The sequence below is a fragment of the Miniopterus schreibersii genome, assembly GCF_964146895.1.
Source record: "Miniopterus schreibersii genome assembly, chromosome: 4".
NCBI classification, from domain to species: Eukaryota; Metazoa; Chordata; class Mammalia; order Chiroptera; family Miniopteridae; genus Miniopterus; species Miniopterus schreibersii.
The window spans coordinates 6,354,876-6,382,495 of record NC_138105.1 but is presented as its reverse complement, the minus strand read 5'-3'; the positions used below and the strand labels follow the sequence as shown (position 1 = coordinate 6,382,495).

At 52.0% G+C, this 27,620-nt stretch overlaps 1 protein-coding gene across 1 annotated transcript; it reads left to right on the top strand.

The window, feature by feature from the left end:
- Positions 1 to 235: 235 nt before the first annotated feature.
- On the top strand, positions 236 to 26,678 carry ARSJ (arylsulfatase family member J; the record flags this gene model as incomplete). Its single annotated transcript, XM_081134016.1, has 2 exons — positions 236 to 1,024; positions 25,274 to 26,678. The coding sequence occupies exons 1-2, from the start codon at positions 684 to 686 to the stop codon at positions 26,676 to 26,678; spliced, it is 1,746 nt and encodes a 581-aa protein (XP_080990142.1). The 5' UTR covers positions 236 to 683.
- Between the last annotated feature and the right edge of the window lie 942 nt (positions 26,679 to 27,620).

The window sequence follows — 27,620 nt, the reverse complement described above, 5'->3', positions numbered from 1 at the left end:
CCGGGCCCAGGGACCCCGACGGCGCCGTCGCTCCCCGCGCTCGGGCTCCGGGGGAAGTGGCAGGAGCGCCGAGCGCCCTCCCGCTGCAGCGGCGGCGCCGTCGGTGATTCATTTACGGGGGGGAGGGTTGGAAGGCGGGGGGGGGCGGGGGAGTTGGGGGCGGGGCACCGGCCGCCAGCGGAGGGCGCGCAGCCGCCGAGCGCGGGCCGGGACGGAGAGCGCGGTGTCCGCAGCGCCTGCCCTTCGCACCGGGCGCCGTCGGGAGCCGGGTCTCGCTGCGCCCGCGGGGAGCCCGCAGGCCGGCCGGTGCCCCGAGGGGCCCAGGGAAGGAGCGCGGGGCCCTGGAGTGACCCGGCCGCCCGCCGCACCCCACCTGCCGGGAGGAGCCCGGCGCGCGCCCCGCGGGGGGACTCGGCTGTGGGCGCAGAGCCGCCCCAGGCGATGCCCCCCGACCCCCCGTCCTGGACGGTGCTCCCGAGAACCTCTGGACGGCGGCGCTGACCGTGCGGATGCTGCCGGCTCGGGGAGGCCGACGGGCCGCGCGGTGACGGAGACGGGCCTGTCCCGCGCCTGTGTCCCCCGGGCCGCCAGTAGGTGCGGTCGCCGCGCGGACGCGGCCGGAGCAGGCGGACCCTCCGCACGCATGTGCGCCCCGAGGCGGGGCCCGGCGGGGACCGGAGCGCATGGCCCCGGGGGGCTGCGTGCGGCCGGGGGCGCGGCCGGGAAGGGCGCGGGCCATGCGCGCGCTGGGCGGCCTCTGGGCGCGCGGCCTCCTGCTCTGCGGCTGCCTGTCCTGGTCCCGCAGCGGCGAGGAGCGGGGCGCGGGGCCCGGCGCCGCCGCGGGCTCCCGGCCGCACCTCGTCTTCATCCTGGCCGACGACCAGGGCTTTCGGGACGTGGGCTACCACGGCTCGGAGATTCGGACGCCCACCCTGGACAGGCTCGCCGCCGAGGGCGTGAAGCTGGAGAACTACTACGTCCAGCCCATCTGCACGCCGTCCAGGAGCCAGTTTATCACCGGAAAGTAAGTGTTCCTGTCGCGTGGGCTTATTCCCTGGGGAAATCGTAAGCATTTAACTAAGACCCAGCTCCTGATGTAGGGGAGTAACAGAAAATGTGGGGAACGAATGCATGAACGCATGAATGAATGAATGAATGAATGAGGTTATGTGAGTATTAATGACCCCAGCCTCACCAGTCTGGTTCTGTGCTGCGCAGCTGGGAGGCTAGGAGGCCGGGGGCCAGCTGTCAGGACTTGGAAACTCACCCACCGCCGACCAGATGGGGTCTCCGTCTCCTTTCCCAAATCTAGTTTGGCTCTGGGCATGCTCAGATTGAGTTTCCCATGTCACGTAGAACTCACAGCCACCACCGCCGACAAGAAATACAGACCAGCATTCTTCTGCAGTCTTGGTTTGTGTCTAGAATTGAATACTGAAAGCCACAGGTCATCACAGAGGGAGGGGCCCAAGGAAGGGCAGTGTAAGCTCTGGTGTCCCTACAGCTCTGTTGGGTCTTTGATAGGACACCTTCTCTCCCTGAACCTAAGGAAGGCCCTACGTGGTTACCAGGGCAGCTCTCAAAATGCAAGGAGACTCACTGTGAACACCTGATGGGGGCCAAACGCCCTCTGAGGTTTTCTGCTGCTCCTCATATGCCTGGGGATTTCCTTATTAACTCTAAGAAAAATGAGATTAGGATGCTGAAGTAAAGTTTTTCACTAGGATCGTAACCGATTTGGAAGCTGAGCTCCAGGGTCCAGCCACCGGTGGGCAGAGGCAGAGGGAGCCTCGACGCCTCAGTGTGTGTCTCCTGGCTTCAGTTTCAAGGAACCCTCACTGCAGTGAAGTTGTTCTTGGAATTGGATCCTACCAGGGTAGCCAGTCTCCACTGGAAAAATAAAGACTATTTTGTAGGAATCTCTGTCTTGCAGACACTTTTGCTTACAGCATGATTTCCACTGCTTAGCAAACTGTCAGAATTTAGCATCACTGCCAGAAAAGAAACATGCCTCCTTTCCTCTCTCTCGAGGAGAAAGAAGCCTCACTGTCCTGCAGGGTCCTGTTAAAGGTTAGCCGTGGCAGAGTCCAGGGCATGTGATGTTTATAAAGGAATAGATTGTTGGCTGCAAATGGCAAGTCCATGTGGTGGCCTGGAGGTCAAGTTCCCACGCTGAACCCCAGCCACTATTGCTTGGTTTATGAAATAAATGTGTCATAAAGACTCACGGAGCCCGGCCGGGCGTGGCTCAGCGGTTGAGGGTCGACCTAGGATCCAGGTGATCAGGGTTCGATTCCCGGTCGGGGCACATGCCCAGGTTGCGGGCTCGATCCCCAGTGACTCTCTCATCATTGGTGTTTCTATCTCTCTCTCCCTCTGCTGCCCTCTTTCTGAAATCAATAAAGATATATATAAAAAAAAAAAAGACTCATGGAGCCTCTTCAGCTAATCTCAGAATTTACATTTACACAGAGAGCCACGGTGCTTGAACAATATGTAACCGAATTACATGAACTAATCTTTCCAATAGAGCACGTGGAAGGCTGTGCATTAAACACTTGGTTCCTACCCATCACCCTGCACTGACAGATATCTGGGGTTTTCTTTTAATGTTTCTGTTGACTTAGTGGCATGAGACAGAAATGAAGCTGGAAATTTCTCTCACATCAGAGGTTGACTCTCCTGTTCTTTCAGTGCAGCTGAGCATCTTGCAAGATTTATTCTATGAAATGTCTGTTCAGTACAGCTCGAGGTTGCTCCGAGAGGCGACTGGAACTTCTGTCTGAATTGCACAGTTAGGGACATTGGCACTTGCAGTCAGTCCCCTCTTGACAAACTGCTGGGACTTCCCTTTGAAGGATGTCACACAGACGTGACAAAGACAGTGGTTCTGGACCTGGTTCCAAGCCTCGCACAGGATTAATAATGCAGAGCCCAGAGCACCCGCTCACAGGTCCTCCTCCATGGGAACAAGCCATGGATCCTGGATCCTCTAAAGTAAAAAAAGAAGCAGCAATGAAAACCTAAACAGGATGAATTATTTTAAAGGAAAAACTAGATTATATGAAATATGAGAGGATTCAGATATCTTCACATTTGTAAAGAAGGAGTTTAAATGGTTGAAGCTGAAGCTATTTTTGATACTATTAACAAAACATCCGTCCCTTGACGTTTTGCTGGAGTCAAAATGTAAAAATCTATTCCCTCCTACTGCACAGACCTGTAATGAGTTCCAGATTCTTGAGTAATTTGCATCAGGCTCCCCTGGCAGTGCTGAACTTCGGTGCCTGTGCATACATACTGGCCTGGGCAGCTCCCTGCATGGACCTTCGAGGAACAAACGAGGGGGGCCTAGTCCCTGGGCAGTGGCTCTCAAATCTGCATGTACAAAATGAATCAGCCAAAGTGCTAGTTAAAATGCAGTTTCTAGGCCCAGCCAGGGATTCTAGGCCATTAGTCTGGGGTTGAATCCAGAAATCAATAGTAATTTAATAAGCATTCAAGGTTATTCTGATATTGCCGTAACGTGAATTAAGAGCTTTGGTGTTAAATGCTAGCGTCTACTTAACAGTGACTGTGTTTCCAATGAATGCATTTTTATCTCATTTAATCTTTACACCAACTCTGTGAGGTGCTGCTGTCACCCCATTGTATATGGATGTGGCAGCAATGCAGGGGTTCCACACCTGGACTTTGAGAAGCATCACTCTCGGTGCCCAGTCAGCCTGGTGACATGAAGTTGACTGAGAAAGTGGCTGCCTACGTTGGATTTTTTGCAAAGTAATTTTCTATCTTTTTTACAGTGTTTCAAAGGAAGACAGACATTCATGTAGGACACTTGGGTTGTTTCCAGTGTTGGGCCACAATCATGTCTTCCTTTGAAAAACTGTAAAAAATAGTGAAGGCTTCAGAAAGAATAAGTTTTGCAAAATATAGACACACGTTTTATGCAGACTTTAGAAAAGATTGGCAATCTGAACTGAACTTATATATTGGGCAATAATTTTGTGTTTTAAGTATTTTGTTATTAATTTTCCCCACTTGAAATACTATGATGATCATTTTTAACCATGGAAAAGGTAACTCAAGTAACACATATTTGTAATAGGATCTGGGATAAACCCATTTCTCTTATAACAACCCCTGCCTCTCCCAACTCCTAACAGCTTAGATTAGTTTTGCTGGGGTTTGAACCTTGTGTCAATGCAATTATGGGGAGGAGACTCTCTCACATCTGCTTATTTCTCTCAACATTATGTTTGTAAAATTTATCCATGTTGTTGCCTGTAGATATAATTCATTTATCTCATTACTGAGTGGTGGTGTTTGGTATTAATATACTGCAATTTATTCATCCAGCCTCCTGCTGATGGGCACTTGGGTTGTTTCCAGGGTTAGGCCACAAGAACAGCTCTGCTATAAACATACTTATGCACGTGTTTTGGTGAACATATGTGTACATTTCCTTGGCTGTCCGGAATTGGGTTGCTGGGTTACAGGGTGTGCACATGCAGTTTTCGTAGGCATGCCGACAGTTACTGAAGGTGGTCCACCAGCAACGTGGGGAAAGTCCTGCCTGCTGCACACCTGCTGGGCATTGGCCCTGCCGCTAGCAGTTTGTCATTCTAGTTCCATTACGATTACGATTTAAATCTGCACAGCCCTGGCGACAGATGGATTTCAGCACCTTTGCCTATTCATAAGGACTATCGGGTATCCCCTTTAAGAGGAAGCTAACCTCCCATTAGGGCAGCGATTTCCAACCAGTGCACCTTAAGAATGTTTTAAACATGCAATACCTGACTATTCAGTCAGGGACACTGACTGCGTTTCCCCTAGATTGTCAAATACAAAATGACAACAGCCAACACAATAGCCATCCCGTATAAGTCAACCAAAATTGTAACTATTTTTTGTCAGATTAGCAAAAGCTATATTTTTGGTGTGCCATAGAATTTTAGTCATTAGTTTGTGTGCTGTGAGATGAAAAGGGCTGGAAATCGCTTTACCAGGTGACTGTTTCTCCTTGTTGGCTCCTGGTTATTTCTGTGTCCTACTCCTCTGCTGGGTGTGTGTTGCAATGCCTCCTGCTCTGCACCTTGCTCTCTCACTCTCTGAACAGTGGTTTCTGATTCCCAGAAGGTTTTGTGTTTTTTGTAGTCTTACGTATTAACTTTTCTCCTATACTTCTATTGACGGTATCTTTGACTAAATCAAGACGATGACAATGGCCCCTTTCTCTAAAAGGTGCATTGTTTCATTTTTATATTCAGGTCTGTAACTCACCTGGAACTAATTTCTAGTGTGGTATAAGTCAGAGTTCGAGATTATTTTCCAGGGAGATTCCAAGATGGCAGCAGATTGAGTGGAAGCTACACTGGCACTCTCCCAGGACCAAACTGCAATTACAACTAAAATAGAAAAAAAAAATCCTGAATAATTAACTGTAACTGAAGATGAGCTGGAGAGCACCCTCATAACCACATAGAGACTGGTAGGAAGTGCAGAAGTGTGAGAGGGCTGGATGGGCTCCCGCAGGCAGCAGCTGAAGGTCTGGAGGGATAGCTCAGCTGTGGGGGTTCCCACTGAGGACTCTGGGGCCTAAAATGCAGGCTGGGCTCCCCAACCCAGAACATCAGAACTGAGAAAGGTGCCCACATACCATCTGGCTGTGAAAAGCAGCTGGATGGCTGTCTGCCAGGGAGAGGAGGCTGGAAATGCAGGCACCCCCTTAAAGAGGCAACACAGAGTTTCGTGTGCAGCCACTCACCTTGGGTTCCAGCAGAGGGAGGGCAGAGTGGACTGGAGCTGTGTGAGGAGACTCCAGGGTTGCTGGTTCTGGGGATAGAGCTCAGAGGGTGTCTCCAGCACAGCAGCTCTTTGGCTGTAGTTACAGCTGGTCCTCACAGCCAGCTGGCCTGGGGATCAATTCCTCCTAGTGACACCAACAGCAACCAAGGCTCAACTACAACAGGACAGTGCACACAGCCCACACAGGAGCACCTAGAAGCCCAGCTCAGGTGACTGTGGAGGCTGAGCCATTACGCCCTACAGGACACATACTACACAAAGCCACTCTACAAATTCCAGGAGACATAGCAGCTCTACCTAATACATAGAAACAAACACCTGGAAGCAGCCAAAATGTGGAGGCAAAGAAACATGACACAAAGGAAAGAACAAAAGAAATCTCCAGAAAATGAACTAAATGAAATGGAGCCAAGCAAGCTACTGGATACAGAGTTCAGAATAATGGTTATAAGGATGCTCAAGGATCTTAGTAAGACTACTAAGAAAACTAGTGAGATCATCGATGACATAATAAAGTACCAATCAGAAATGAAGGCTACACAAACTGAAATGAAGAATAATTTACATGGAATCAACAGTAGATTGAGACACCTGTAATACTTTCAACCATAAAGATAAGTTAGATTAAAAAAAGAGAGAAAACATTGGAAGGAATAAACAGCAGATTGGAGGAAGCTGAGGATCAGATCAGCAAATTAGAAGACAGGGTAGAAAAAATCAATCAGAGATCCAAAAAGAAAAGATAATTAAAAAACAGGACAGTCGAAGGGAGCTGTGGGACACCATGAACGTAACAGTATTTGCATTACGGGAGTACCAGAAGAGGTTGAAAGTAAGCAGGGGTTAGAGAACCTGTTTGAAGAAATAATGGCAGAAAACTTCCCTAACCTGGTGAAGGAAAAAGTCACACAAGTTCAGGAGGCACAGAGAGTCCCAAGCAAGAAGAATCCAAAGAGGCCCACACCCAGACACATCATAATTAAAATGCCAAAAATTCAAGACAAAGAGAATCTTAAAGGCAACAAGAGAAAAGCAATGTGTTACCTACAAAGGAGCTCCCATAAGGCTGTCAGCTGACTTCTCATCAGAAACTCTAGGGACCAGAAGGGAATGGCATGAAGTATTCAAGGCAATGCAAAACAAGGATCTGAGACCAAGACTACTCTATCCAGCAAGGCTATCATTCAAAATAGATGGTGAAATAAAGAGCTTCCCAAAAAAAAAAGGCTAAAGGAGTTTGTCACCACCAAACCAGCATTGTAAGAAATGTTAAAGGGATTGCTGTAATTTGAAGTAGAAATAGAAGCACTGCAAGAAATTTTAAAGGGATTACTGTAATAAGAAGAAGAAACATAGGCATAAAGAATTAAAATGGCAATAAATAAGTACCTATCAATAATAACCTTAAGGACTTTAAGGGAGAGATCAACAGCAATACAGTTATATTTGTGGACTTTATCACCCCACTGACTTCACTGGATAGATCTTCCAGACAGAAAGTCAACACAGAAACAGTAACTAAATGACACACTAGATCAGATGGGTTTAATTGATATTTACAGAACATTTCGCCCTAAAGCTGCATAATATACATTCCTCTCAAGGGCACATGGGTCATGCTCAAAGACAGACCACATGTTAGGACACAAAAGAAGTCTCTACAAGTTCAAGATTGAAATCACATCAAGCATTTCAGATCACTAGGGCATGAAATTAGAAATCAACTACAGTGAAAACACTCAAAGAAATTCAAACACATGGAGGCTAAATAGCATGTTATTAAACAATGAATGGGTTACCAATGAGATCAAGAAAGAAATCAAACACTTCCTGGAAACAAATGAAAATGATCACACAACAGCTCAAGATCTCTGACACAGTGAAAGCAGCCGTAAGAGGTAAGTTTGTAACACTACAAGCTTACAGAGAGATGCAAATTAAAACCACAAGGAGGTATCACTTCACACCTGTAAGAATGTCCACCATCAACAAATCAACAAATGACTTGTGCTGTCAAGGGTGTGGGGAAAGGGGAGCCTGGTACACTGCTGGTGGGAATGCAGACTGGTGCAACCACTATGGAAAAATATGGAAGTTCCTCAAAAAATTAAAAAATGGAGCTACCTTTTGACCCAGTGATGCCACTTCTAGGAATATATTCTAAGAATCCTGAAACACTAATCAGAAAGAATATATGCACCCCTATGTTCATAGCAGAGCAATTTACAATAGCTAAGATCTGGAAACAGCCCAAGTGCCCATCAGTAAATGAGTGGATAAAAAAAGCTGTGGGACATTCACACCATGGAATACTATGCAACTGTAAAGAAGAAGAACCTCGTACCCTTTGCAACAGTATGGATGGACCTGGAGAATATTATGCTAAGTGAAATAAGCCAGGCAGAGAAAGACAAACATCACATGATCTCTCTCATATGTGGAATCTAAAGAACTTAATAAACTGATGAACAGAATAGATTCAATGACATGGAAGCATAGATCAGACTGACGAATGTCAGAGGGATAGAGGAGGGAGGGCGGGTGGAGGGGCAGAGATTAACCAAAGAATTTATATGCGTATATGCACAGCCCAAGGACATGGACAATGGTGGGGAGAGGGACTGGGGAGAGGGATGGGACGGGGTGGAATGGGTCATTGGGGAGAAAAAAGGACATCTGTAATATTTTAAACAAAAATAAAATATAAAATAAAATAGCAAGCAAAATTTTTAGTAAACTGTCTAACCCTACAACTTAAAGAATTAGAAAGCTCCCCTGTAAAGCCGTCTGGACCAGGGCTTCTGTTTGCTGGGAGCTTTTTTATTTCTGTTTCAATTTCATAAGTTGTTAGTAGCTATTTAGGTTTCCTGATTCTACCTGATTCAGTTTTACATGATCTCACTCATATGTGGAATCTAATAAACAACATAGACTGAGAAACAAAATAGATCCTGAGACAAAGAAGCATAGAACAGACTGATGAGTCTCAGTGGGAAGGCGGGGGTGGGGGATGGGTGGGGAGAGATTAATCAAAGAACTTATATGCTTATATGCATAACCCATGCCACAGACAATAGTGTGGGGAAGGCCTGGGGGTGGGGGTCGCATGCGGGGTGGAGGGGATCAATAGGGAAAAAAGGGGGGACATCTGTAATACTTTCAACAATAAAGATAAATTTTTGTAAAAACAGATTTTTCCATGTGCATGCCCATTGGGTGCACACTGCTCACTAAAGATACCATACTTTCTCCAACTCACCGAGTGTTCCTTTCCCCCAGGTGAGATGAGGGCACCTGTCTGGGGCTACCCCAGACTCCGTGCTGCCCCACCTGTCTCTCGTTTGCTCTGGTGCCAACACCACGATCTCTGTCAGGAATGTAAGCCCTTCGCTCCCTCGTCCTCAGAACTGCCCTGAGCAAAGGGACAGTCTCATGTGTGCAGGGCAAACAGCTTGAAAGGCTTGGCTTGAGGACTGTGAGGTGTCTCACCTGAATTGTCCCACTGTCTAACAAAGGCCATTCACTGAGCACCGGAGCCAGGGTTTGAAGACAGGTAGGAAGCACTGCTCCCGGAGAGCCCGGGTGCGTGGGTGGGGACCTGCGTGGGAAAGCTGGGCGGCAGCGGGAGCCCCCGGCAGTGTGTGGCCGTAGTTTAGTGGAGACCGCATGTGTCTGAGTTCTCCGTGCTCAAGCGCCTGTGTGTGGAGGAGGCCCACTGAAGAGGTGGGTTCCACTAGATTTGGGGCTTTGCCAAATGAACGATGGGATCACAGACTCTAAACTTGGCAAGGAAAAGGGACCATAAGGGTCTGTGTCCTCTAGAAAGTGCCAGTCAATGGACCGACTGTGTGGATGGGGCTGAAGTGAGGACTCGACCGTGATCTTGGAGCTCTGAAGAGACAGACTGGGGTCCTGAAGAACTAGACGCCTGGGATAAGCTTGTGTAAGAAGCGAGGCTTTGGAAGTGACAGTGCTGGGAAGGGGGGCTCAGGTGGGACCGAGGAAGTCTGCTCTGCAGTGGGAAGTGGGGGGGGGGGCAGGGCGTGGGCGTGGGGGGCAGGGCATGGGTGATCACTTCACTCGGGGCAATGAGCAGCAGCGCGGGGAGGGCAGGGAGCCTCTCTGGAACCATCCGTGACAGGTGAGGGCAGGGCCCAGGAGTGGGTGAAGGACTCTTAACAGGAAAGAAAGTGAGGCCATAGCTATTGAAACAGCTGAGCTGTTAGAAGGAGACAGGGGCCTGACTTGTCTAGATGTGCCAGTGAGGATCCAAGAGGACAGCGCCTCTGCTTCTGACTCTGTAAAAATGGGGTGACAGACGAGCCCCAAGTGGAGAGGTGCAGGTGGTCAGCATTCAGCTGGAGCAAGAAGATGGAGGGAACATCCAGGAAAGACATGGGGTCATGAGCATTTTGCTAATGACAGACTTCCATAGCAGAAGGCTCTTTGGAAAGGGTAGGGGCTGGGGGGCGCTGAGTCAGGGTGGAGCGTGCACAGAGACAGACAGATTGGAATCTGAGTGGCAGGAAGACCGAGTTGCAGTGAAGGCGCGAATAAATAGGGCTGAAGGGCATGGTGGGAGCTTTTCCAGAGGATAATATGGCCTCTTTCTGGAGACTGCTTAAGCTGGGCCTCCTGGCTGCCCAACACTAACTCCTGCAGCCACACTGTGTGTGGTCCCCCAGCAGTCAGGAGCTCTGGGGCCCAGCCTGCTCCAGGAAGAGAGGGTCCACATGGGCTGCAGAGGCAGGGGGTGCCCGCGCCTCCCCCAGGTTTACAAAGCGTCACTTTTAGAGACGAAGTTATCGATTAGCAAGCATCCTAGTGTTGAACCCCCCAGAGAGTAGTTGAATTCTGTGAGCCCTCTCCGGGGGGACTGGGTTGACTGCTCCATCCACAGGCACGTGGACTCACACCTTCCCCCACAGGCTGTAAACACCAGTCACACCCGTCTTCCACCCAAGGCCCGGTTTTAAGTGGTGTCCCCACCCAGGGAGGCCTCAGTAAATACCAGTCACTAAGAGTTCACGTGTTACGTTCATAAATGCCATTAATACATAAACACTTAGGAAAATGTAAATGTTATGGTTGGAAGCTGAGCAGACACAGGAGCTTCCCAAGCCTGACCGACTGGAAACTGAACACGAGTGGAGACGTGGTTTCGTGGACCTCCCAGTCCCCTTCGGAAAGGAGGGCTCAGCAGACGTGGCCACTCACAGACAGCTGCCCCTCCCCCCGACCATACGGATTGTCCTCACCGGATTGTCCTCACAGGATTGTCCTCACCGGATTGTCCTCACAGTAGACTCGGGGTCAGCAAGCTTCAGGCAACCCCTAGGATCAAAGTCCCTGGTTTTAAATGCCTTTTTAAAAGACGCCCTTTGAAATGAATTCCTATCCAGGTAATTCTGTGGCACTTCATGAATGGCTGCTGGGAAAGGTGGAAAGCGTGCAGGTGCAGAAGGTTGGGACCAGCTCGGTGCACCCAGCCACCCGCCCTCCCAGAGGTCAAAGACGGGACCCAACAGCAGTTCCGTGGAAGCTGCCTGTATCCCAGAGCCTGGTTTCATTCAACTCTGTCCTATGGCCGCGACTGGGGCCAATTGTGACGCTCCCTCTTCTGCATCTCACGTGATTTAATTAGAGCTTGTGTGTCTCCTTTTACCATCCTTGACGTTAACTATTCCCGGTGGTGCCGCGTCACTGAGACAGGCCTTTCCCCACCTGTTTGACTGCAAAGAAGGCCTTGTCTCTGATCTTTGGCCCCTTCCCAATTCCCCAGCCCCTTAGTGTCACTCAGACCTCAGACTGGACTCTCATTACATCAGCGGCCTGAGCAAACACCCCCCTGGTTCCCACGACCACCACAGAAGGAAGGAACTCACTTCATTGCACCTGTCTCTTCAAACACCCTGATATTCACCGGCACATCTGCCCTGAAGGTGAAAGATCTGTATTATTTTGAAAAATATTTGTGAAATAATTTAGCGAACGTCATTTTATGGAGGATATGTGGAAGTTTTAGGAAAGTTACATGCGTCAGTCATGGTCACAGCTTCCGAGCAGCACAGCCTGCACCTGACCCTACACCTGTGCTGTGGGAACTGGGGGCACCTGAGCGCAGTCTTCGGCCAGGCCCAGCGGACCCCGCGCTCTCCCCCTCTGCCCCGGGGAGGGTGCCCTGCCCCGACCTTCTCCTCGCTCTGCATGCAGTTTCCGCTCCCTGCCTCACACCCAAATGCCAACCACTTACTAAGCCTGAGCTGACATGCCGCCTTCCGTATAGGCTTTCCGCGGCTCCTTAGCCAGAAACGCGCCCCGGTGCCGACCTCACGCAGCCCTTTCACTGCCGTATCGGGTGACTTTCCGCCTCTCCACAGCTGCTCCTGAGCCTCACACTTGTCATGCTGGTGCCCGGAGCGGTGAGACCCTGACTCAGTACCTCCATAAATCTCACCCACCCGGGCAGGGCCTGGTCCGACCTGGGGCTGAGCACACGTGCGAAGAGTGACCAGGTGACCAGATGAGTAAACGATGGCACGTGTCCCTCCGGCAGGCGGCACGGCAGAGCAGAGTGGCATAGAATTCAGGGCGAGGCGGCGGAGGCGCGGTGCCGCCCCAGCAGGCCTGGCCCGGGCGGGCACAGGAACGGGCATCTTTCCGAGAGTCCATGTTCTTTCTCATCAGTGGTACAGTTCATCCAACAATCTCCTGCTGAGGAAACGTACGTGAAGATAGTTTGAAAACTTCTAAGTTTTATATAGTTTTTAAGTAAAAATTCTTTTAAATTTAGAGCTACATCTGCATCATTTTAAATCATACACAGACTTGAAAAGAACTGAGCATTAAGAAGCTTTCTGTGAGTATTAGTTTCAGTCAGTAAGGACAAGAGTTAACGTTAAGCCCCATAGTTTTAAGTTCAATACTTTTTCTCCACCAAGATTTTTCACTTGGCTTTGGTCCCGACATGTCCAGGACAGTGACCAGGTGCACTTTCCAGGCCTCTGCACCAGGAGATGGTGTGGGGTGCTGTCACCATGCTGGGCAGGGTCTGGCAGAACCCCCTACGCCTGTGACAGGCGACAGCAAGTGCATAAACAGTGACAGGAGGAGGACAGCCCTGAACGAGAAAATTGACGACAGGGTGACAGAAAGGCTGGTGAGTAATCTTCACATTCCCTCAGTCAACGCAACTTGCAAACATCTTACTGACTCTCATTAGTGTATCTCATTCAGCGCGAAGGCCGGTTCACCCCAGGGACGGCCACTTGGTAGGCCTGTGATAAAGAGTTTGAATTAAGACAAGGTTCTCGGCTTTGTGAGGACAGGGACTATGTGCTCTGTGGTCACCACAACGACCCCCAGATGACAGTGTGCATGCAGCCCGAGGCAGCTCTGTGACTAGCTCCTGCTCACAGCCTTCGAGCTGTCACCTGTGGGCAGATCCCAGTTCCTAGGTACCCACCTGGGGACCTTCAAGCCAGCCTCTGAGATCCTGCTGCAGCCCAGCTTCCACTGCCACCCATGTGGACTGTCACTGCCAGGACATTAGTACGTTACCACAGGGCTGCGGCCTGGCCCCCGTTTCCTTCTAACGGCTCCCGGTTCTAGAACGTTCTTCGTTCTCTGGGAAAACAGGCTTGCGTCCTGCAGGATCCTCTGCCGCCCCCCTCCCCTCTCCAGTCCGTCTCTGGTCATTTACGCACGTGCCTGCATGGGCGTCATCCACAGCCGCCTCGGTATAAAGAGTGAGCGCCGGCACAGCGCAGCAGAATTCCTAGAGCTGAAAGGCCCGTGCGCTGTCCCAGGCCCTTCACCTTACAATGGTGGGACCCTGCTCTCCGCTGACCAAACAGAATCAGTAGCAACACGTCTCTGTCACATCACCCACAACGGTCTCCTGGCCACCGGGCCTGGTGGGGAGACAGCCAGAGTCCTCACCGCCATGGCCCCTGCTGGAGACACATGCTGGCCATTCTCAGGCCTGGTGGGCAGCACAGGGGCACCAGGCCGGGTGAGAGAGGGCAACAGAGCCCCGAGGGCGTGCTGGACTGTCCCACCAGGTGCTGGTGGCTTTGGCAACATTCAGTGTCCATGAAGCTCTCACCAGCAGGTGGGCCCAGAAACAGGAGCTGCTGCTCAGAGCCTGTCTCAGGGCTCCCCAGCCTCCGGCTGCCAGCTCCGCTCACTGCTCGTCGCGGTGCTTCAGAATCCATGGAGACAGCCGCAGAAGGCTCCCTGGCACCCGCAAGCCCCGAGAACAACAGCGCGGGCAGCCGTGTCCCCTGCTGCCCTCCCCCCAGGGCGCTGACACCCGGGCATCCCCAGAGGCCACGCTGCCCGGTCCCTCTTCCTGCCTCAGGACCTGATTCCTACAAGCTGACCCTTTTTCTCCCTCGTTACTAATTCTTCTGTCTCTACAAAGTCGTTTCCATCCGCATGTACATGAATTTAAGTTCCTTCTATCTAAAATCAAAGCAAAACTCTTACTTGACCAATTTCTCTGCTGTCCTACCTAGTACAATCCATGGGTGGCCTACACTAGCCCATTCCAGTCATTGATTTATACTGCATTAACCTGGACTGTCATGAATCTAAACTATAATTTTGATAGTATATTATTCTATAGTATTATATTGATATATAAGATAACTATATTAATGTATAGTATAAATGAGCTATAATTTTATTAAAAGATTGTGTCATAATTTTGAATCTGAAGAACTCAGGAATTTTTTGTTTGCTTTATCAGAATTAAGGATTTATCTTAGAGATCAGCCGTCGAGAGGTTAAGGACTCTCAGGCCCTTCAAACGCATTAGACTATGCACACGACCAGCCATGATGAACCTAGGTGACTGGAATGGCTCAGACTCATACAATCAAAGTTTAATTTAATTTAGATATTTTCAACACACTTGAAAACATAAGCTCAAATACTTGAAATCAGTTTTTTACTATGATCCTAGTTTGGTTGTCTTCATAATGCCATAAAATCGAATTTTTTCATACATTTTTTCTAGCTAAAGGATTTAGTTGAAAATAAAATCTTGGGAGTAGAGATATCATTTATTTGGCACTTAATGTGTGTTGAGAGGTATTTTTTAGATACACTATTCATTATTCTCTTATATATTCTGTAATTCATCTATATATGTAGCTCTGTGTGTACATACCTATATATTCTGTAATCTATATATGTAGCTCTGTGTGTACATATCTGTATGTAACTGTAATCTGTCTAGCTATATATGTAGATACCTATCTGTCTCTCTCCATATGTATTCTGTAAGCCTCATCACTCAGGGGTAATTATTATCTTGTGCATATTATATATGAAGAGATCAGCCTCACAGAACTAAAGAATTCTGGCCAGGATCCCACAGTGAGTACCCAGCTGGAGTTCCATCCCCATCGCTACGACTCCGCTGCGTCCCTCTGGTGGCTGACAGGATGGGCTGGCACAGCTGCATAGCTTATCCCTCGGGTGGAAATGAATGAACGTCTTACTGAAGTAAAGCCACAACAGGCTAGGTAGACATGGTTATTCTAAAGACCAGAAACGCAGTTCTCACTGGCTTGCCCTTACAGCGTGGGGAAGCTGGAATACATCGTGTTCTTCATTTGTGTCATATAGACACCGAGGACTACATTATAGTTTACCTTTCAGAATTTATAAGAATATTTACATCATCAATCAAATTATTATTCACCTGGAGAAGGGGTTGAAGCATCCGTTTCTCTGGCCCTCCTCAGGAAGTTTGTTCCAGAAGGTCCAGAGTGGGCCTGAGGGTCCACGCTGCCCCGGTGCCCGGTGAGGGTGAGGCTGTGGTCTGGGAGCCACGCTGAGGGACCCTGCAGCCCAGTTCTGGTCCTTGTGCTCAGGACTGCTGATTACCATCTTTACCTCTCTTTTCCTCACCATTAATGTAGCACCTACTGTGCGCACATGACTAATTTGCTGCTATCTGAGAGGCAGGTGCAGCTGACTCAGTGCCTTTCCTCGCAGGCTCTACATTGAGAGCTTGTTTCAGGGCACGTGGATCGGACTCTCAGAAGAAACTTCCTCTCTGTGAACACGCTTCTGCTCTACCATAGAGTGAGTGACAGAGTTTTCTATTTGGGGCAAAGCAGTTCGTTCAGGAGCAAAAAGCAACTGAGCTTCTGAGAACTAAATCATTCCATACTGAAAACGCTGCTCCTTCAGGGAGACAAAATAGCAGCGTACACACGCAGTGCACACATGGAGTGTACACACGGACACACGCACAGTTCATGTACAGTGCGCACACAGACATGCACACGGACGTGCACACACACAGACATGTGCCCCGTGAATGCCTTTTCCCTTCCCCTCAGGCCAGAGATGTGGACCCGGCTGGGTGGCTGGCCCTTCACCTGTCTTTGTAGTTACGGTTTCTGAGCATTTACTTCTGGTGAGGTGGTTTTCGTTTGAGGCACACCCGTTTTGTTTCTCCATGAACAATGGCTAAAAATAGAGCCACTGCGTTTAGTTAAAGAACTTCCCCGCGGGGACCACCCGTCCCTCTGGTCTGCGGCTATAGAGACTGCGGCTCTGAGTCGCGGCGGCTCTGGCCCAGGAGGGCGAGCGGCAGACCCTGGGCCAGCGCCGTGGAGACGATGCTTTCAGTGCGTCCACCTTAGTTCCCGCCAGGGCTCAGACGACTCAGTCCAGACTCTGAAAGACCCAGGAGCCCACACTCGCCCCTTCGTGGGCCGTAAGGACAAGCCCTGTGAAAAACCTCTTACTAATGCGAGATAAGCTTTCCAGTTCTTATTTCTTAAAGAACACTGACTCTCAAGGGCCTCGTACAATTCCAATGCCCTGTAAGTCCCTAAATTTGAAATGTTAGTGGAACTAAATGCATGTTTCTTGCCAAAGACCTTTAAAGACCCATCGACACTCTCAAATGAATGGTTAGCCTGCTTAATTTTACATTTTATTTTCCAACAAAATGTATTGCTTATTTGCTTACAGTCATAATGAATTGATTTTTTAATGAAATTACCATGAGTTCATGTAGATTAGGACTTAAAGAAAGCTGGTAAATTGGTTAATATGTAAGTAATAACCAGTGCCTCTTATTCAGGTGGGTTTTGGTGGGCACCTGGGGGAGGAGCGGGGCGGGGCGGGGAGGAGTCTGCCACACCTGCCGTGGGACCAGTTGGTGCGGTGCCTGAGCCGGGAGACCCTGAGGTGGGAGTGCCCGGGCGTGAGGTCTCTGTTTCCGAGCCCTGTTCTGCCCTCCATTGTTTCCTGCCTGTGTGAAAGAACCTAGATCTCCTGTCCTCGGATTTCTCCAGTAATTAATTTCACCCGCCTGGGGCAGGCTCAGAAACAGATGCCTGTAATCACACATGCTAAAGAAAATAGTCAAGAAACTGAGAGGGGATGAAAAAGAGCACAGCTCTGTGGAGAAGGCAGGGGATCAGACCCGCACAGGACGACCGGTCAGTGCACGCGGTCGCCAGGGGAAGGCTGGAACACGCTGGCATCGCTTCCGAGAGGCCCAGCCTCTGCTCCTGGGCTCTGCGTGCCGAGTGCGCACGGGCATTTAGAAACAGTACACATATAGGGCGTCCCCCCAAAAATGTATACGCACATTTTGAATAGCTGTAAAGGCAGTGCTTATTAAAATAGATTTCATTTTCAAAACTGAGCTATCAGCTGCTAAACTCTGTGCACATTTTTGGGGACACCCTGTGTAAAAGGCACAGCTCTGGTTCCAGCAGGCGGCCACGGTGGGTCCCGCCCAGCACCAGCCGCCGAGAGACCCACCCCCCCGCCCGGGAGGCCGTGCCCCACACGTGCCCCTGAGAGGTGGGGAAGGGAGCCGTGGTCCTTGGGGCCGTGCCCGCCTGAGCGTGAGGACACAGATCTGGGCTCCAAACTACAGCCGGCCTTTAGCTTTAAATGAGACGGAGGCAGGCAGTTCCGTTTCTCTGAAACACGGGCCTTCCCAGGCATTGGGTCTGAGGCAGAATTTGAAGTAAACATTTTGCTTAGTTTCTTTTACAAGCATTTAAATTCCGTATCCTCATAATGGATGGAAACACAAGCAAATAATTTGAATTATGGGTTATGTTCCGCAAACCTGAAATGTTGTCCTATTTCATAAAAGTCTGCAGCAGCTGCAAGGAGGAGGTTATTCGCCGAGCAGGCGGCGTGACCACGCGCACCGCGGACGTGAGGCTGCGGTGGGAATTCTAAGGCGGCGGCGGCCCGGGCCCAGAGGCCTGGCCCCTTGCGCAGCCTGGAGTGGACACGGCGGGGACGCGCCGTTCTGCCCGTCTTTGCCGAGGGAGCGTGGGAAAGCCGGACGGCGAGCCGCAGGAACCGTCTGGCTCAGCTCGCCCGGAGGCCGCCCTGCGCCCAGGAAGCTGCCTTCCTCGGCCTCCCTTCCTTGAGGACGTTTTCATCAAACAGGTCGCGCGTCTTTGACGTCAGGGACCTTGGTTACCATCGCTTCTGCCATCTTCTGAATCTTTTTTTCCAGATCCCTCTGTCTTCACTTCCGTCTAAGTTATTAACATTCAGCCCAGTTAAACCCCCGCTTAGGCCACTGCTGGACATATTTGGGGTTTTACAGATACTGAAGCTGAAAATATTTTTTACCCCTTTAAATACTTCCTCCCTTAATCCGTTAGCGTGCATTTTCACTAGGTCAGTCTGGGGCTACATTTACGTGGCCAACATTTGGGGCCTGAAGGTGCAGGTACTATTTGAAATTCAAATTATTACTGAGCAATTTCATTGCACTAAATTTGCATTAAATCCATAGAACTAAAAAAAAGTGCCACAGTGTATCTTTACAAGGTACACATTTGCCTCGAGACTTCAAAGAAAACAAGGTGCTAATAGAACGTATTTTGTTCACTCCCTCCTTAAAGCTGCGCGAACTCCGAAAGGTAGAGGGTGGCGACATGACCCCAGCAGGCAGAGGAGCGCGACGCGCCCGCCGGGCTCTGGGGGAGAAGGCCGCGCGGCGAAGCCTAGCCCAGCGCCACAGGCCCTGGCCAGCCTCTCCCTGAAGTCCCAGGGACTGAATGCGGACGGGGTGCTCCCCGCAGCTCAGCCCGCCTCTGTCTGCACCCACATCTGCACTTAAATTTCTCTTTCTTTTATTTCTTTATTATTTTTTATTTATCACCAGTGGCCAACAGCACTTTATTGTTTATTTTCAACATCCTGTTCTGCAGCATCCTTGGCTCTTTCGGTCGGATGCCAAAGAGCCCAGGTTGGCGGCCATGCAAGAGTGGCAGAAGCCCCGAGGTCCTTGTCCTCCACGCTGGCCCTGGCCTTCCCTCCCGCGCCACTCCCTGTGGGCGTGACTGGCCCGTCGCTGGGTTCCTCAGCAGAGCGTCTCCCTTCTCGAGGCGAGGCTTCCTGGGGGAGCGTGAGCTTGAGGGGTTACTGCTCGGTGGACCTGTTCCGTCTCCCTGCCCCACCGAGATCCCAGCGCTCCGGGCCATGGCTTTGAGGGTGCCGCCCCCTCGCTGCCCCAGCTGAAGCCCCTGCCGCTGCGGGCACCGTGCTGTGGTGTCTCACTGTGGGGCCCCTCGCTGAGGGCCCGGTGGGCCGGACGCAGGGCCAGGGGGATGCGTGCTGTGGCTCGCGGGCCTTGCATCTTTGGATCTTCTGCGCCGCTGGTTAAACCACGTGGCCACGCGCCCTGCCGGGCCCTGTGGACCAGGGCTTCGGGCTCTGCCCCGTCGCTGGCGCCAGGGGTGCTCGCCTGCGAGCCTTCTCCAAGGAGGCCGGCCTCGCTCAGCTGCTCAACCGCGGTCTCCCCTTCGTGAGTGGGGCCCTGTGACTTGCCGAAGGTGTTCCGGGCGAGAGGTATTGTTAGTTGATTGCTGGATATATAGGAGACACTGGATAAACTAGGCTGGGATTCTGGACAGGACTAAGGGACAGGCCTCTCCCATAGGGGCTGCCTTCTGCTGGTCCTCGCCAGTGGTCACTCAGTCCCCACCAGCGGTCACTCTGTCCCCAGCAGTGATCACAGCCATCACCAGTGGTCACTCAGTCCCCACCAGTGGTCACAGTCATCACCAGTGGTCACTCAGTCCCCACCAGCGGTCACTCAGTCCCCACCGGTGGTCACAGTCACCAGCGGTCACTCACCTGCACCTATTTCTCGGCCCTCTGTCGCCCTCTAGTGACTGCTCTCAGCACTGCCTCACGGGGTCCACCTGGTCCTGAAACTGGGTTAGGAGCTGTGAGAACAGTGAGACTGAGAGACCACAGGGGTACGTTACAGGCCATATTTTGGACATTAGTACGTGTGAGAAAGAGCTGAATTGAAGCTGTTGAAGACTCCTGGAAAGTAAAGGCTCAGAATATTGAAATGTGTAGTCTCCGTGTCAAAACGAGGGGTACAGAAGCAAGACCAAGAAACTGGTTATGGATCCCTCGTAAAAATTCTACCTGACGGGGACCTGATGGTCAGCGAGTAGGCTGTTTACAGAATGGGTGGTCGCTATAGGCTGCCTCAGGCCCCCCAGGAGAACCATGCCGAGTCTCGCTGTGCTTCTCCAGTGCCCGCACCGGGAAGTTTCAACAGAGCTCAGGGAAAAGACACCCTGAGGACAAAGAAAGGAGCAGGCTGAGTGGTGAGTGGAAGGTCGGTGGGCCCCTCGGTGAGGAGCAGTTAACCCGAGGGAAGGTCTGCAGGCACCTGTGCACGGCTTTGCTGAGCGGGTGCTGTCCCCGCAGAATCACTAACACGTGACTCAGGTGAGGACATCAATTGACCGCATTCACAGGGCAGGTAGTTAACACACTGGTGACAAAGTCAAGAGTCTCCTAGGCCTTCAATGGCAGGAGGACTGAGAGAAAATGTCAGGAAATGGAAAATTCTCTGTAGATACACAAATTAAACTGTCCCTCTACAAGATGCAAGAAACCTGGCTTAAGAAAAGCATCCGTGAAAAAGCATAACTTAGGGTTTGGGCACCTGCATGCTCCCCACAGTGTGTGAGCTGCCAGCTACGCGGCCTCGAGTCCCAGTGCACACAGAGCGCAGGGCGGGCGGGCAGGAACCCGAGAGGTCGCACTGTGCAGACCTCGCTGCAGCAGTGTGTCCAGGTCCTAGTGCCAGCATGAACAGGGACACCAGCAAACTGGAGTGCGCGGGCATTGGCTGAAATGGCCAAGCCACCGTGGACACAGAAGTGTCTTCACATGTCTGAAGGGCTGTCATGCAGGGGAGTCTACATTTATTAAGGTTCCACATAAGCAAAGCCGGGCTTCGTCCAAATAAGAGCCTGTTATTCGCAAACCCTTCACAAGTAAAACAGGCTGTCTGGTGAAACACTGAGCCTCCTGTCCAGGGAAGCATTCAAGAAGAAACCAGCCCTGGCCAGTGTGCTCAGCGGTTAGAGTGTCGGCCTGTGCACCGCAGGGCCTCAGGTTGGATTCCCAGGCACATCCCCGGCCCCGGTTGGAGTGCAGGCGGGAGGCAACCCATTGATGCATCTATCACATCGATGTCTCTCCCTCTCTCCCCCTCCGTCCCTTCCTCTCTCTCTAAAAATCAATTGAAAAAGCATCCCCAGGTGAGGACTGACAAACAGGAGCAGGGCAGAAACAGGAGCTGCGGCCGGGCTGCGCAGCAAGTGCCTGCTAGGCCTCGCTGCTCCGGGCTTCAGTTCCTGTCTGTTCACCTTTGAGGGTTCCAGTGCTCTCCCCTCTTGTGCACCTGGGTCTCCAACCCAGAACCTTCGCTGCTTGCTTACCTCCTAGACCTGCTGGGCATGGTGCAAGGAAGCCGTCCACAGAGCAGAGGACCCCAGGGCCACACCGTGGGCGGTGCCTCAACTGCCCCAGAAACTGCCCTGCAGGTCAGGGGGCCTGGACCAGTTGACCAGCTAATGTTGATCGATGCACCAGGGTGTAGTCTATTTTGAAGGATTATCTGACTGGCCTTCAAGCTAGTTGCTGCTGTCAAGTCAATGTCACCGTCAAGCCGATTCCCAGCAATTCCCGAGGTCCCCGGAGGAAAAGACCCTGCCAGCACCCAGCTCCTCTCCAGGCTGACACGCGTCTCCATCCCCACCTGACCCGCGTTCCGAGGGCTCGCCCAAGTCGCCCCAGCAGGATCTTTGCTTACAGCCCACGGAGGGGAGTGAGTGATGTCAAAGCTTAAACAGAGCTGAGTCCCTGGCACACGATGCTGCCAGCAGAGCAAGATGCAGGATGCAGAGGAAGCGCAGGATGATGCAGAGGAGCCGGGCCACTCAGCCGGCTGTGAGGGAGCCGTGGCTCAGCCTCTGCACCCCAAAGCCTGGAGTCCAGCGCAGAGCCCCCGACGTACAGCTGCGAGGCCAGAGGCGCTGGGGGGGTCCGTCTTTGTTGCTGATGGAAGGACCTAATAAGTGAACACCGGCCATAGTGCGGGCGCCACAGGAGGTCACGTACATGGAAATTTTCTGCCTGCAATTACTGGTGTTAACGCGTGATGTCACCATCTTCCCACAGCCACGCAGAGCTCTCACACGCTTCGCTCTCCATTGTTGGTGGAAGAGAGTCCTGAGCAGATGTTTTCAAATCCCATCATTTCCCTAAACTGTTTACCTAATCCTGGTCCTTTTTAAAAAAGAAAATGAAGCTGACTGGGCAGACCCTCGGACCCTCCCTGATTTGTTCTTTTTGAAATGCTCGCAGATCGTCTACAAAGGAATGGTTCTCGAATCTTTCTGGGATCAGCAGGACCTGCAATTTTTGGTTCACAAATCCCCCGTCTTAATCAGAAGTTAGAACCGGGCGTCGCCTCTCAAGACTGGGGCATCTTCCCCCTGCTCCTGGGATTTTCAAGAAGTGCTGATATGAACCTTAGAGACGACAGGCTCAGCCCCGCTGTTCAGGAATCGGTTTCACCCGGGCAGGTGGGCGGGAGGGGCGCGGGCGTCTCCACGCCGGTCTATGAAACGAGCAGGAAGAGCCCTACTTCTCACCGCTGTCACGAGGACTAGAGGTGAAAGGAGCCCTGTGATGACGAAACTCTACCAAACGCCGCAGCACCTTGACTGGGGAGTCCGGGACAGTGGTCGCCCGAGCTGTCGTTTACTGAGTGCCGCTCACTCGGAGCGCCGGCCGCCCGCATGCCCGCCGCCCCGCCCGCCCGCATGCCCGCCGCCCCGCCCGCCCGCATGCCCGCCACCCCGCCCGCCCGCATGCCCACCGCCCCATTCACAGTGAGGACACTGAGGGCAGAGGGCAGAGGGCTGAGTGCTGCACAGTCGCACAACTAGTAACCGAGGCCTGTCCGACCCGAACGCACACCCTTCACGCAGGCCCAACACTCTGCCCCAAGCTCCCTCCCATCTGGCCCAAGAGCCTTGAGGTCGTTTCAGCAGAAGGTGCCCAGGAGCCTCCCTTCCTTGAGCTCCTGCCCGGCCTCCCTGCTGTGGGCTGAGTTTCCCGGCCTGGGAGCCCTCTCCCCGCCCGGCTTCCCTGCTGACCCACCTTCTGAAGGCGGCCGGCCTGCGCCGCACTGTTCTTTCCTGTGGGACGGTTCCTGAATTTCACTCGTCTCAAAAGCCTCCCTTCCCCCTGCCTTCTGTGCTCGGTGAGGAAAATGCCCAGTATCATTAGAAAGACTTGGACCCTTAGCCAAGAACATTTCAGGCTTTCAGTAATTATTTAGCTAGTAACACTGAGCCTTCCCGGAGTTCTCACGGCAGATTGCTCCTGCTTAACTCCTGCAGGGGTCACACTGACGGGCGCTGCCAGTTTGTCAGGTCCTTGCAGGAAGCTGGTGGTTGTACCAGTAAGTGTTTTGGTCCTGAACTGATGCAACTTACCAGTTACAGTAACCACATCTTCTGAACGGGGGCTAAAAAGGGTGTGACGTGTATTTCTTTGGGCGTTTGTTAAATTTCCACAACTGTGACGAATGAAAGCTGGCAGCCGGGGCCACCTGGGGCTGCTTCAGGCTGGTGCCCAGATGCCCCCACAGCCCTTCCAGAGGCCTCGGCTGCTGCGGTCAACCCTGGAGGGAGCGCACAGCTGCTTTATACCATCTGCTGGGCATTTAAAAATGAACTGAACCTTTCACCCAAGCCATCTGTGGCACACTGGCCTTCCAGACTCAGTCAGTTCAAAAGAGATTTTTGTTTTGGACCTTGTATTACTCTGTGTAATTTGATTCCAAGAGTATTTTCAAATTTATCCTAACACTGTCTATAACCTTCATTTTCGCAGAATTTCTGTATTTTCTAGTTTAAAAATCTTTTTGAACTTTCACAATAACTACAGAATCAATAGCTTTATTATTATTATTTATTTTAGAGAGGGAGGGAGGGAGAGAGTGAGAGAGAGAAACGTCAATGTGAGAGAAACACATCGATACGTTGCCTCCAGTACCTGCCCCAGCTGGGGATCAAACCTGAGACCCGGGGAGGCGCCCTGACCGGGAATCACACCCTAGACCTTCTGGTGCCCGGGGTGACGCTCCAACCAACTGAGCCACCGGCCAGGGCAGAATCAACAGCTTTTAAAATGTCATGAACTCATAGGCACATCTTGACCCAAACTGAAAATTCCTGCATTTATGTGACAACCGTTCTCTGGAAAAAAGCCCACGGCAAAATCTCCATGGGAAAGAACAACACTAAAAACTCAGTCCCTTAATTTTAACGTCCAGAAAGGGTTACCATGTTTCTTTAACGACTGTGAGAGTGAGTAATTTTTTAAGAAGCAGACACCGTGGGGAACAGGAAGGAACTCCTGTCCTTGTGTTCTGGGGACACATCACCCGTCCTTAGCAGCGGCCGCATTGACTCCAAACTCGCTTTCCACACAATGACCCGAGACTAATGGAATGTTGGATGTCAACTGCAACTGAAAAATTAAAAATTTAAAGTAAAATAAAATGTTTTTTCAACAATAATGTGAGTCAGAAACCTTCTCTTTCTCTTGACAGATCTAACAGGTTGAGGAATAATTATAAACTATTTTTGACAGTGGAATAGAAGACGTCTCTGTGTGTTTTAGCACTTCAGGACCAGCTTGAAATAAGTTATTTCAGGAAATGATTTAGGATCTAATGTGAGGTCCCTAGATGAAAAAAATAATAACAATAATTTAAAAAAATAATACTAATACTCTGAAATTTATATCCTTTACTTTATCATGTTAGTTTTCTGTGTCATGTAATTAATTAAAAGATTAAAGATTATTCAAATAAATTCTGTTGCAAGAACTTTACAGACACTCTGAGATGAGTGGTGCAGTCTTCGTCACTAAAGCACTGATGTGGTCAAACGCACTTCAGAGGCTGCGCAGGAAGCTGCCGTCGGGAGGGGCGCTGTGGGCCGGCGTGCGGAGCGGGTCTTTGCTCGGGTGACGCTCTCGGCCTAGGAGCTGGGTGCAGGGGTCACTGTTTTCTGTGGAATGACCTTTTCTGCACTGACCAGCTCTTTACCCTTCTGCCAAGGTACCAGATACACACGGGCCTCCAGCACTCGATCATAAGGCCCACCCAGCCCAACTGCCTGCCGCTGGACAACGCCACCCTGCCTCAGAAGCTGAAGGAGGCGGGCTACGCCACCCACATGGTGGGCAAGTGGCACCTGGGCTTCTACAGGAGAGACTGCATGCCCACCAGGAGGGGGTTTGATTCCTTTTTCGGCTCCCTCTTGGGCAGCGGGGACTACTACACGCACTACAAGTGCGACGGCCCCGGGATGTGTGGCTACGACCTGTACGAGGACGACCGTGCCGCCTGGGACCGGGACGGCGGCACCTACTCCACCCACATGTACACGCAGAGGGTGCAGCAGATCCTGGCCGCGCACGACCCCCGGAAGCCCCTGTTCCTGTACGTGGCCTACCAGGCGGTGCACTCCCCGCTGCAGGCCCCGGGCAGGTACTTCCAGCCCTACCGGTCCATCGCCAACACCCACAGGCGCAGGTACGCGGCCATGCTCTCCTGCCTGGACGAGGCGGTGGGCAACGTGACCCTGGCCCTGAAGGCGCACGGCCTCTACAACAACAGCGTCCTCATCTACTCCTCGGACAACGGCGGCCAGCCCAGCGCCGGGGGCAGCAACTGGCCCCTCCGGGGCAGCAAAGGGACCTACTGGGAGGGGGGCATCCGGGCCGTGGGCTTCGTGCACAGCCCGCTCCTGAAGCGCCCCGGCACCGTGTGCAGGGAGCTGGTGCACATCACCGACTGGTACCCCACGCTGGTGGCGCTGGCCGAAGGGCGCATCGAGGAGGACGCCCGCCTGGACGGCTACGACATCTGGGAGACGCTGAGCGAAGGCCTGCGCTCCCCCCGCGTGGACATCCTGCACAACATCGACCCCATGTACACCAAGGCCAGGAGCGGCTCCTGGGCGGCGGGCTACGGGATCTGGAACACGGCCATCCAGTCGGCCATCAGGGTGCGGCACTGGAAGCTGCTCACCGGGAACCCCGGCTACAGCGACTGGGTCCCCCCTCAGGCCTTCAGCAACCTGGGCCCCAGCCGCTGGCACAACGAGAGGGTCACCTTGTCCACAGGCAAGAGCGTGTGGCTCTTCAACATCACGGCCGACCCCTACGAGAGAGTGGACCTCTCCGGCAGGTACCCCGGCGTCGTGAGGCAGCTGCTGCGCCGGCTGTCACGGTTCAACAAGACCGCAGTGCCCGTCAGGTACCCCCCCGGGGACCCCAGAAGCAACCCCCAGCTCAACGGGGGCGTGTGGGGGCCCTGGTACAAAGAGGAAAGCAAGAGGAAGAAGCCGCGCAAACAGCAGGCTGAGGGGAGGCCCAAGAAGAGGAAGGTGAAGGGCAGGCCGCGGGAGGCCGGCGCAGGCCCCGGGGGCGACCGCGGCACCCCCCCGCCGCTCCATTAGTGAGCCCCCGCCCGTCCCCTGTTCGCCACACACAGAGCAAGCGTGGCCCCCTCACTGCCGCAGCGTCACACCTGTCTCCATGCCGGGCCCCTGGCCGCCCGGACCCCTCTGCTCCGGGCCGAGGCGCTGCTCTGGAGCCTCCCCAGGGGACCTGGGGGTGTCCACTTCCCTGCCCCTTCCCAGAGGCGTCCTGGGCGTCCTGAGTTCTACCTCTGCGCTTCAGCCAGTGGCCAACACTGTGCTTCAAGTTCCAACGGGATGCCAACCTGCAGGCCCGACGCTCCCTGCACCGAGGGGCGGCCGGATTGAGAACTGCCTCTGGGAAGGACAGCCAAGGGCTGGTTTGCCCCACGGGCCTCGAGAAAGGCATTTTCCTACGGCGTGTGGGCTTGTGAATTAGCTCTGCTTCCTGGGTTCTCTCCCCTCCTGCGAAGCCAGCTGCTCTCCGTGGACCACGCCTCTTGTGACACCTGAGGGGCAGCAGGGAGCCAGTCTGAGCTCCCTGCCAGGGCCGCTGTGCACTGAACCCTTTCCTGGACCTTTCAGCACAAAGCATGTAATTTATTTTTACAGAAAAAATACTAATTATTTTGTTTTCGTAAAATGCTATACAAATGACTTTTAATTATTTTATTTTTATTTTCTACATACCGTTAGAAGAATTTTATTGCGTATCTTCAAGATTACCGAGCACTGTAACACTATACATCACTGTAACACTGTGTGAACTCAGAATGTAAGAAGAAAATTATGCAGAAAAATGAGAATCACCATGTTCGGCCACTGCTTTGAATGTACTAAGATGAATGTGTTCCTTACAAATTAGTGGGAAACTCATGTCTGTACAGAGCTGAGAGACACCTTTATTGTTTTATCATAAGCACCTTATTTATGTATCTTAATTATTAAAACGATTTATTTTATGGCACTAGCAAATTTAGT